This window comes from Pagrus pagrus, assembly GCF_965226575.1.
Source record: "Pagrus pagrus genome assembly, chromosome: 18".
In the NCBI taxonomy this organism is placed as follows: domain Eukaryota; kingdom Metazoa; phylum Chordata; class Actinopteri; order Spariformes; family Sparidae; genus Pagrus; species Pagrus pagrus.
The window spans coordinates 6,746,773-6,759,549 of NC_140202.1; the positions used below are offsets into that span (position 1 = coordinate 6,746,773).

The following is a 12,777-nucleotide window of genomic DNA, read 5'->3' on the forward strand; positions in this document are numbered from 1 at the left end:
GTTGTGTTGGTGAAGTGAAGTGTACTAATGGAATTAAATAAATTAACCAAAAGCTTTAAAAGCAGTGATAACAGCCAGAATAAAAACTAATTCAGTGTGGATTCCATGGAGGGTTAGGATGTTACGAAGAAATTAAATTAATGATAATACAACAGAAGTGTAATCAAGTACAAGGTCTTACTTAATAAATAATAAATCAGGTACACCAAAAGCTTTCTTATTATTTGATCAGGCTGGACAATAGAGCCTTGCTTCCATCATTGTGTATCCACCAGTATGAGTTATCCCTGGCATCACCATTCTGTCTTATATCAGTGCAGCCTGATATCCTGATATCTACTCCCTCCATCCCCACCACAGGAACCATCTCTGTAAACAGCAGAAGGACCCCATTCACAGCCAGCGGTGAGAGCGAGATTCTGGACCTGGAGGGTGACATGTACTTGGGGGGGCTTCCCAACGACCGCACCAACCTCATCCTGCCTACAGAGCTCTGGACAGCCATGCTCAACTACGGCTACGTGGGCTGTATCCGAGACCTTTTCATTGATGGTCGGAGCAAGGACATCCGTCAGATTGCTGAGGCACAAAATGGCGCTGGCATCAAACCCTCGTGCAACAAGCAACCTGGCAAGCAGTGTGAAAGCTACCCATGCAAGAACCGAGGTGTCTGCAAAGAAGGCTGGAATCGATTCATATGTGACTGCACTGGCACTGGCTACTGGTCACGTACCTGTGAGAGAGGTAAATGTGTGTGCTTGGATATGCTCATGCTTTGTTCTCTTGCATAAACCTTAGAACTTACTGACCTTAGAACATACTGTCTCTAAGGCAGAGGCACTAATGTTTAAGAATAAAGACACAACAGAAGTCTGGAGCAACACGACAATAGTACAGGATGTGATTGCAGGCTTTGTACAGACTGACTCTGGTAGTCCTGAAGGACAGAGCTCACTAGACTCAACCAACCATTTGGAATAGGGAGAATCTAAAAGATTACTATGAATATAATATTTATATGATCAGAACTTGGACAGAAGTATTTAAATGGTGCTGAGGTATGCAGGAGCTTGACAGTAATTGTTCGGATTGTTCTGGATGTAGGAGCAATATGCCTGGGACAACCAGCAACAAAGAACTTGAATGGTTTGAAAAGAATGGTAGGAATAGTGTTTTGAAGATGGCGAAAATGTGGAAGACTGGATGAAAATGTTGATTCTGGTCAAACCATAACTGAGTAGCCATTCTCTCTGCTTCTGTGAAAGAGTGGGTCTTGAAATGAGACATTAGTGGCTGACCTGTAACTGATGTATTTAGTCAGCAGCTCATATGGGCTAAGGTAGGAGACTAGGCATAAAATGTAGCTGGGGAATGAATTTGATAGTCAAAAGTATGAGTGGTTATGTCAAATAGACTGGGATGAATAAAAGGATTATAAGTAGATAATGTTGGAGTACATTCGGAGCACCTCAGGAAACGGAAAAAAAGTCAGTAATAACATGGTTTCTAGGGTTAGGGCCCAGATGCACCAAGATGACTTCAGAGAAATGGGGTGACGAAAGGTGATTGCAGCCTACCAGCAGGTAGCAGTAGTTTGTTTTAGTCATTAAGTAACAGGACGACTCAGGGTGGTGGATATAAAAAGTGTTGTAATGATAAAGCAGCATTTTTTTGTTTAACTCTAAGCCAAACTCTAATCAAAAATATGTCTTTCCTTTTCTTTTTTGGCTTCTCTTTTCATGCACTGACTCGCTTAACTGAACAGCCAATCAGAGTGTTTTCCAGGTTCCACTGCTGATCATATGCTTAACTGGCCAAGAAGTAACTGACATGGGCTGACTAGTGGCAATGTTGCTGGACACACTGCATCTGGCATCTCAGATTTTTTTTGCTATTCAAACAGATCTGGTGTTGAGTTTATCGATAGCTATTATTAGTAGGATTAAGAATGGGGACTTCATATTCCTGTGCCAAAGCCCCCCTCAGAATATCTGGAAACAAATGTTGATGAGATCTATGCAGCAATGCAGATTGTTGTTGTTAGGAAACATAACTTGACAAACAGTAACTGATAACACTGATATATCAGACTCCATAATGAAGTTAGAACAGGATAGCATTTGAGTCAGATAATCTAACCAGAAGTGGATACTGATATGGCCAAATCTGGCTGACATATCGAATTTAATTAGGGCAGTGGTGATCGGACAATTTAGCTTGCTTCAATCCCCTGAACCAGCAGGATATATCTGGGTGGGGGAGGTGAAAGGTCTACTCAGGCTATGTACACACGTAGCCGGGTATTTTTAAAACCGAATATCTCCCCCCCTCCGTTTATAAAATAAATTTTATCCACACTACCTCGTTTTCGAAAAAAAACCCTTCCACACATAACCGAACATCTGCGTTTTCAATCACACTGACGGGTGATCGCATGACAGTGGACTGCCCCTCGATATGAGGACGTAATAACTCCGACAGCGACAGGAGTGAGGACCGGGACATACGGAAATTGTCACGCAATGTTATCCGTCGCCTGTGCTCTTGGAGCAGTAGTTGGGCTTGTAAAATCAAAGAGGTAAACAGCGCCTGCACAATAGTTAACACCACCACAGTTTTCAAGGCACTCGGAGCCATGCTTCTGCAGTAAACAAAGGTCGCACGTTTGATGTCAGAGCAGATTTGTTGTTGTTTTTGCGCATATTGTGACGTTCGAAAACGCAAAACTCCGGTTATCTCTGTCTACACGCAAATGCATAAACGGAGTATTCGCAAATCTTCACTTTGCCCGGAGTTTTTTTAAATATTCGTTTATGATGCGTTTTCATGTGGATGACAGGTCCAAACGTAGAAAAATATATTCGTTTTAGCAGATACCCGGCTACGTGTGTACGGGGTCTCAGTGGCCTGCAGATCAGACTGTACTGTACTTGTACTTAGCAGCTTCCAAGTGTGAATGTGTCACAATGCCAATAGGATAAGGTGTTCCTGAAAAAGAGAGAAGTGCTCTCAGTGAATCAGCAACACAACCAAAAACAAATTTAACAACCTCACCATGTCATTCCAAGGTGGCTACACATCTATCCTGACATCTGTCCTCAGCTCCTGAGTCTCTTCACACAAACTGTTTTTGAATGCAGTGAGACAGGGACCACTTACCTCGCTCACACTGAGTGAATGGTTAAGCACATGAATGATCATTTTGCACAAGCCAGCCAGACAGACAGACAGACAGAGGCGGAGAAAGCAAGAAAAATAAATAATGAAAATCTTGAATGTCCAGGTTTAGTTTAAAGATAGTTCTATTATCACTTTGGTGTGTTATCACTTTGGCCATGATTGGTTTCCTCTCATCTACTTACAGAAAAAAAGGACTAAAAAGTGTAAAGAAGGGGACAGTGAGTTAGTGGAAGGGAACAAGATAAAATAGAGGAGGGAAGGGATAAGAGCGAGCTTTTTTTTTTACAGCCAGTGCTCGTCATGTCCTTATTTGTTAGTTGTCCAAATCCATTATCTTCTACTGCCAGCAAGGTAGCCCACAGGACACACACACTCTCTCTCTCTCTCACACACACACACACACACACACACACACACACATGCACGCATGTGCACACACACACAAGTATACACCTTATTCTCACTGGCAGTGTTTCCTGGTCGATATAGTCAGTGTACAGTAGTAGCCTGGACTGCTGTGTAACTGTCCAGTTAGGTACATTATGGTACGTTATAGATTAAATGCAGTTGTTCTCGACCATAACAGGGGGAGGCGGACATGACTAATAAATGCATGCACACAGTTATTAAACATAATCAACACAGATACAGAGACAGTGTCATGAGATAATATCCTTTTTGAGCACATTACAGCTGCAAAGTATGCCCCTTTTCATGAATGCAAACTGAGTTAAGAAGTCTTTGAATGTAACATTGCAGAATCAGTACAAACAGGCCATGTGTGCACCCCCCAACTGAAGAACATCTGCCAGTTTCTGTCACTATCACCCTCCTCTCCCTCCCTCCATAGTGACCAGTGTTCAACCTGTCACTATGTGGGGCAAAGTGATGTGAACACAACAGTTGAAAATGTTTTACCTCGACCAATAAAATTCAGGCCTACACTGATGCTGTTTGACTCCAGTAAATTAAACTCACAGAGACAAGATGGAAAAGGAGGCATTGAGTTCCTGGTGATGTGTGAGATTGGTCAGAGTCTGAGCTCTCACGTAAACTTCTCCACACACCCACAAGTTAAAAATGTGTTACCTTGCAAGTTAGCATCAGGTCAGCTCTTTGCATCAGTACTTCTTCCAGTCTCATCTTCTGGGTTTATCAGTGGCTATTAATCAGATAGCACAGCATCATGTCATATTGTTGTTTATTGTGATGTGTCAATGGCCTGGCTTTTTGAGTTGATGGCACCACAGGTGATATACTGTAGATTGTTATTCCTTGAACATTGGTGTAGAGGGTATGGGTATAAAATGGCACAATTCCCATTGTCTCACATGGCCAATTGTCATTATGGTGTAGAGGAAAAAATCCTCTGGCTTGTTTGTATTCCTTTTAACCAATCACAATTGTCTTGTATGGCACTGAACCCGGGATCCATCGACGGTGCCCCTGGAAAGTAGTGTTGGAAAGAACTTGTTCTACAGGATTGCAGATTATAGCTTTGAGACACTGTGATGGACTGGTGGTGTGGGGACGGTCCAGGTTCCACTGCCACACCACCCATCTGCCAGAGAACATTCCACTGGCCTTCTGACCAATTTTCTGTCGTGGTGTTTTGACAGTTTAATAAAGACTGATCAGGGTTGAAAAATGATTAACACATCCCCAATCCCCCCAGATTACTCCTGCGGCTTCTTTTTTTTAGCATATCAAATAACAGCTCTCTGATCGTATCTCTGTATCTATAGCGTTTTTTTTTTTCTTCCTTCATCCAGTGTGCTGCTGGATAATAATTTCCCCAGAAACTCATTTTCACTTTTGAAAGGAAAAGTTGTAGGGCATCAGTGGGTCAATCTGATATGGGGTGTACATTTCACCTTGAATTATTTCGCAAGGGATATTTTATTGAAATATTGCAATATTATTATCAGGAGCCAAAGCAAGTCAGGATTCCATAATATCTTTTTCATTTACACTATTATTGGTCTTTATATATTTAGATATGTGTGAACATTGCACTTTATATTTTGCAACTGGACTGGTTTCCAGTTGTCCAGTTGCCTACAATATAGCACTTAGAATTACCACGACCTGAATGACTGAAAACCTTCATCATCATTATCCACTGGTCTTAGAGAGATAGCTGTACTCTTTAGCTGATGCTGTGATGGGAAAGTAGCTGTGACACTTCAAGATGTAGGCAAAAAATACTCACTACCTGGATGTACGTGTGTGTGTGTGCATGTGTGACATAGCAGCCATTTTACCTTGGTGCTGTGCACCCAGTAGATGTTTACTGCTCTGCATGGCATTACTTACCATTTGTCTTAGGCTCTGACTTCAACCAATTTGTCCGGAAAAATAAAGTGCCACAGTAATAAAACATCCATAGTTAAGTAATGGAGTTGAGAATATATTGGGGCTTAAGGAAATATATCATGCCTCTTACTCTTGGCATGAGCATAGACACCTGTTGGTCTATTTACCATTGATTTACAGAGGAGAGAAGGGTCTGCTTATAAATAATGCCACCTCTGGCTCACACAGCAGAGGTGTTCAGAAACAGCTAGCGTTCCTAGTAGTTTTAATAACTACTACTCTGCAGTAACATGGCACTGTAGATCAATAAGAAGGATACAATTCATAAAGCCATATGTTTCATGATTATGATGTAAGGACTGAATGCTGAACGCACATACAGTATGTTGGGAAACATGCATCGATTTTCACTACAGTCTTCAGGACACTAATTTCAATTTCATTGACTGCTGTTGAACTGAGTTCATTTAATTGGTCACCTATCAATGATTTCCATAGCACATATTCCATCAACGAACCAACCCATGTCATGCTCACCGTGCCGTTGATCTAAGTTTCTAAGCATTTAAAAGAATTACTATTCATTCACCAATTCAATACAATACCTCATCACTTTTAAAGGGTAGTATCTGGTTCCTTGTGCTCTAAAAGTACATGGGTCTCAGAGCTACAGTTCTCAAGCTCAGCAGATCTCAAAACGTATCAGCTACTGAGACAAAAAAAATATGCTAATTGGCCAAATGGTGGCTCAATAACAATGAATTTTACATTTTGACCTTAACTTTTGAACCGTTTTCCTGGATTCTGTGGGTCCAGAGGAATCTATCCATATGAAGCCTCTTTATTTAAACATTGAAAGATTTTCAGCTATTTTGAATTTTGTATGAATCTCTAATCTATAGATCGTAAGCAATCACCGTTAAAATCAGCGCAAAGCATATCTAGACCACTCCGGACAAAGTGTTACACAGAATACAGAAGAATAAAACTAAATCAAGAATATGGGCCACCATAGTTATAGATAAGAACAAATATAAAGTAAAACACACTAGCACAGAATTTACAGAATTTACAATTTTAAGCCTTGGAGCTCTAATGGCAAAAGGTCGGTCACCTGTGGTCACCAGCCTTGACCTAGGTATATCTAGCAAGGGTAGGTGAGATTATCATAATTTGCAATTTGGAGAATAGAGAATCAATAGTTCTGTAATGTAACTGGGGGCCAAACCATGTTGTGTGAATGACACTATGTGAATTGAATATGCCTTTCTAAGTACAAAAAGGACAGAGCTGATTCAATTTTATTAATGTTACTTAGTGGGAAGTAACAGGATTTTATGAGATTATTGACATGGGGTTCAAAGTTCAGTTAGGAATCAAATATGACACCAACATTTTTGGCTGTAGATTTTATATTGATTGACAAAGGAATTTGCTGGTTAGGTGTTTAGGACCAAATATTATTACTTTTGTCTTGTTTGAGTTTAGTTGTAAGAAGTTGCACATCATCCATTTTTTAATGATAGTTATGCACTCCATTAAACTACTCAAACAGCTAGTATTGTCAGGCATAAAGGACAGGTAGATTTGTGTGTCATCCGCATAGCAATGATAACAGACCTCTTTGAATTCACTAATAATGTTTCCTAATTGGAGCATATAAAGGCAAAAACAAAATGGGGTCAAGAATATATCCCTGTGGCAAATTGCACATCAGTTGGGCTGAGGATGAAAAAAAAAAAAACAACTGAAACAGAAAATGCTCTGTGTGAGAGATATGACCCTATGAACTTTCATTCAGGCCAGGGGCCTGCTACACCTTTGTGTCCTGAATGAAGAAACTGAAGATCACCTTCACACCTTTCCAAAGGGTGCATGAGAGAGAGGGAGAGAGAGAGAATGTGAGAGAGATGCAGGACCCCACACAAACAAAGGCCGACTTGAAGATGGCAACGCCTCCTCCTTCTTCATCCTCATCAGACCCAACGTAGATTTCCCGGTTTCTTTCCGGTTACTCTCAATACTCTCAGCTTTGAACAATGCAGCACAGTCTGTTTTAAAGTTCCTCCATTCAGATTTCTATTTTGTTGCTGAACACATCTTCATTTACACCTGGTCCCAATGCCCCAACCTCTATCTCTTGCTTAGTGTCTTGTCACCTATAAAGTTGTTGTTTGTGGTTTCTGTACATTTTACAATTCAGTCACTAGCGCATTCCGATTTTGCAAATTTTTTACTTAAATTACAATTAATTATTACCCCTGAATAAACGTGTGTTAAAAGACCTACTTTTGCCTGATCAGAAAGAGGTTCCACTGTGTTGTACTGACTATGAGGTCATATAGCTGGTCATGGTAACAGTAGTCTGTTAACTTTTATTAACGCCATATTATTACTAATATTTTGAGCTATAATTATACTCTTACACTCACTATCTACTCATGGAGGAGGCTAACTATCTAAGCTAACTTGGCTAGCTAACCAAGGACACTTTTAACATTTACATCCTGGGCTGCCATGAGCCGAGTCTCTTGTCCATAGATAGATGCATGCTTCCCTCTGTGAAGTAATACATGACACAAGGTCAGTGGATGAGGACAGAGTATGAAAACTGTCCCTGATCTTCAATGTGAGGGGTGTCAACAGACTTTAGAGAGTTCACTCTTTCTGCTACATCACAAAAATAAAGTGAAAGAAACAGTTAAAGTGAACAGGTTACATATGCAGTATCTTCACACCAAACAAAATACATTACGGTCTTCTCCTGCGTGGTATTAATGTGGCAAGGTCAGTCAGTTAAAAGTGTATCAATCCTTTGGACACACTCTACTGAGACACACAGACGCACACACAGATACACACTTACCCTTCCACACATAGTTACATCCAAGAAATATGACATGTTAGAATTAATCTGACAGCCCAGTCCAGATCTGTAATGAGAATTTAAATTGTGTACATTTCACCGTGCTGTAATCTGACACCTTGTCAATTAGACATCAGTCCCAGGCATCCTTGCGACCAAACATGGCCATTTATTTCATGTGCAGTTGAGCATGGGCCCAGACGCAAGTACAGCATGAGAACACAAGTGAACAAAAACCATCCTTATTCATATGAAATATGTACGGTGCATTAGGTCATGCGTGAACAAAATATCCTATTGTACCAATAAGATATTATGCACGCATGTCACTATGTTGTTGGAGCAACATATTTACTATTAATTCATATGCTTCTCTACTATGCAGCTTGCCCTTACTTAATACACAAAGCTGTGGATAAATGAAGAGAACTCTGTTCTGTCCTCTGAAACTTTTTTAGCTTCACCGTAGATTGTTATACGATGAAATGTTCACTACTGTAGCACAAAAACACGGGATGGTCCTCAGCAGGAATGTATCTGTTGCATATTGTTATTTGATTTACCTAATTCTATGATCAGTCACAACCACTTGTAAGATGCATGGATAGGATGCATATATGGATGCCCATGAATAACAGAGAACTTAAACTTAAAAATATAGAAATTAATTATTGTTTGTCCTCAGCCCTCATAGGAATGATGATGGCATGTGATTTTGACACTGGCACCCATGGACTCATCGTTTGCTCCCTAAACGACATTGTTTTTTGTTAACCATGACCACATTCTTTCACTAATGTTACCTATGTAGTTTATCTTTTAAAGGTATACTATGCAGAAACCACACACACAAAAAAACTGTATAGTCAAAACTAATCCCTCTCAATCGTCATATTCCCCACTAGAATTATGTGGTGGTGTCTGTATCTACAGAGACCCTTGCCGCAATTTTCTTGCATTCTCAATGTTTTTCTGTGTTGGGAGTGTTCCTGGATGTCAAATTTTGGGCAGTGTTGTGTAGCCCCAAGCCAATGTTTTCTTAGCCGAAGCCCTACATAATATGATTGCAGAAATGAGTACATGCATGATTTCTTTTTGTGTGTATATGTATGTCCATATCTGTGGGCTCATCTTACATCTGTGTGTGTATGAGACAGCGGTAATTTCCAATTGTGAACTAAGTCTAAAAAAAGGTGAAGGCTTGACTATATTAACAGTTAAAAACTTGAGAAGGCAATATCCGAAGAAATTGAGTGAATGCTGATGTTGAAAAGCTGATGAATTACTGGCTTTAATTTCTATGAAGAAGCAGCTGAAGGAGTATGAATAGTTAGAAATGTGGGAAAAGGATGAAAGATGCAAAATATAGTGTAAGCGATGAAAGGGGTTCAAATGAGAGTCATAGTGTACAGATTTAAACGAGATGAAGTGGGTGGAGAATAACAAACTGCATTGCTTCCTGTACAGCTGGGAGCTAAACTGCATTGCTGGCTTAATTTTGTATGAAGGAGCAGCTGAATGAGCATAAACAGTTGGAAAAGTTGGAAAGGGATAAAGGGGGCAAAATGTAGTATAAGGTATGAAATATGATGAAATAGGAGTCGTAGCTTAAGGATTTGAATGAGGTGAAGTGTAGAAATTGCAAGAGTACAAAGACAGAGGTATTTACAGAGTTTTAGTTTCTTCAGTACTCATGTAGCCTGTTGTAAACTCTGTTTAACTTTGGGGGCCTTTATCCTGAAATCCAGCCTTCTTCAGCGCCATGGTCTACATCTATGGCTTTTATTTGGAAAATATGGCCTATCTCAAAGACCCTAGTTAGATCCTTTTACCTTATTTGGCATTGTATTTTGAAAGTGTGATGGAGAGAGGGGGTGGTTTTACCTTCTCCTACTCTTGGTTTCATCCATTATTCCTCCTTTTTCTACCTGTCTTAACCCTCTGCCCGCCTCTTTACCCCCCCCTTCCAGCCCTACTTACTACAGATAGTTTCCTGGCAGACAGATGGGCTGTGTCTCCACTCTGTGGGCACTTGGTATAACTACAGTTTCCTATTTATGCAGCACAACTGAACAAAGGGCATTTGTAGGACACATAATGTCTCAGCATCTTATTGGCTCATTTATCATAATAAGTTATTGTGACAGGACAAATAATCACCCTCTGATTGATACCAGCGTAGTGCAAGAAAACAGCAACCGCCACTGCTTTTCAACTCTGGATGAATGTAAGATGATATGGAGCAGAGACTGGGCAGTATTAGGAAAATAACAGAAATGAAAAATACAGGCTGAAAAGTTTGCTACCCTACAATTTTACTTGTAAGTTCCATTCAACATGAGAAGATCACAACACAGAAGTAAAAATCGCTTGCTCAAAACAATAAGATATTCTCCGGCTGAAAAAAACTCTTCATTGACAATGGCTACAACATACTGGTCAGAATGGCAGATCCGGAAATCAATTGACCTGAGGAGAAAAAAGGGAAACATCTCCTTATACTGGATTTTGTATGACAAGACGTTCAGTATATTCATAAATATTAATAAAACTCTGCTCTGTAGACTGTAACCTGTACTCGACATTCAAACAGGCAGCATCTGATCTTTACTGGTATCAAAGAAAGCAACCCTGACAACTCAGAGAAAAGAAAGAGGGTTACATCCATCTCTGTTTATATATTATTATTTTTTATTGCATTTTTGGATTGCAGCAGTACAAATGTTTTCCCAGAATTAACTTCCTCTTCTCAATGACACCTGTCCAGTCAACACCCAAGTGGTTCAGCACACAACAACCTTAAATTAAACTCAAAGAAAACCAAAAAACTTGGAGGTTGTTTAAATGCCCCAAACATATTTTAGCCATTGCCACAACTCTGGAAGCTTGGTGAAAAGTCTGTAAAATGACCCATCACACTCTCTCATTATGTCAATTCACCCCTATTTACAACAACCCAGTCTTTCTAATAAATACGCATACCTTCTCTATTAACTAATTAAAGAAATTACTCATTTAGAGCTCCTGTTTAAAAATAACACCATACTATCGCTCCATGAACTTACACAGAAGTTTGATCTCACTCAAAATTATTTATTTACAATATCCACAGCTTAAAAACGCACTCAGGAAATACATTTAATTTACACAAAATAATTTGCACCATTAGTAAAAAAAAAATCCATCCATGAAACAACTCTCAAAATGACATGGACTAATCTCATCAACCAAAGACTCCACCATAGCCATACCTATTTTACTCCTATTTTGCATTTTACAAATTTACAACAACAACTGTTTAATGACCAATAACCCCAAAAAACAACTAATTCAATATAATGCCATAGAACACACAAAACACCACACAGAATGCCCTTAATGGGTTTCTCAGACACTGTCATACAATGCACTCCCAACACTACAGACAACTAATTTCACTCTGGTGCTGAAAGAGTCTTTGAAGTCTAAACCATACTAGTGTCCCTTAAAGACTTCAGTGTTGATTACACTTCCAAATGTAAGACTAGCATACAGAACAAACAACACACTGATGTTTCACAAAACAATCCCAAGTCGGGGTCCACTTTGCATTTTAACATGGCCTTTATCAGTGGATAAAGTTTTCTCAGATGTCATGGGGATGAATGTGTTGATGTGCAAGCTCAATAGCTGCTAGGATTTCATGCACAGCACAAATTGCATGTTGCACACTCTCTCACACGCTGAAGCTGTCATATGCTGCGTGTTTCTTGTGAGTGCCTGCATATGTGTGTATGTGTGAGTTTGAGCAGTCTATGATTTCCCCGCACTCAACGCTGTCAACATGCCCAAATGTCTTTGAAAAGGGGAGGGCAGAATGAGAGCACAGCATGGTGTAACAGCCAATTTGAGGTACAGACAAAGTGTGTCGACAGTTCACAGTCAGATGAGGACACAGACTAAAAAGAGCCATATGGGATGGCTATTTTGCAACTCCTGGAGCCAAATAAATGAGGCGTATATTGTACAACTTCATGTTTTGGCAGGGATTAACTGTTGTTGGCAGTGGAACCAGTATTTGTGTAATAGTACCTCACCTTCACTACTGCTACTTCCAAACTGAAGTGTTTGCTTGTATCCACATGAGCAACCCTTCATGAGTTTGAAGACAGTGGTCATTTAACATACACCAAAAATGTCATATCTGTTTCAACAGTGATTTGTTTGTGATGTCATGGTCATAAGTCGTTTTTAGAGTTAATGAATATGACGATAGAAGTGCAGAAGAAAATGTTTTGAGAGTTTAACATTTAACATGTGCAAAATGTAATGTAAATACACAGGGATTTAGTGGTGGTTGAATTTGAGCGAGAAAACAGTTCATGAATTTTGAAAGACTTGTGCATTGAGTGGATTTCCTGTCCATGAAATTAAAG

The 12,777-nt window shown here is 39.8% G+C and overlaps 1 protein-coding gene across 8 annotated transcripts in view; it reads left to right on the forward strand.

Moving 5' to 3' along the window:
- nrxn3a (neurexin 3a) overlaps nt 1–12,777 on the forward strand; it is a 194,704-nt gene that overhangs the window by 100,222 nt on the left and 81,705 nt on the right. For all 8 annotated transcript variants that reach the window (XR_014624704.1, XR_014624705.1, XM_084381018.1 and 5 more), the window contains exon 10: nt 361–744. Coding sequence is in view for 6 of the 8 variants with exons in the window: in XM_084381018.1 (XP_084237144.1) it covers nt 361–744 (384 nt within the window). In the remaining 2 variants the exon portion in view is untranslated. The remainder of the gene's footprint in view (nt 1–360; nt 745–12,777) is intronic.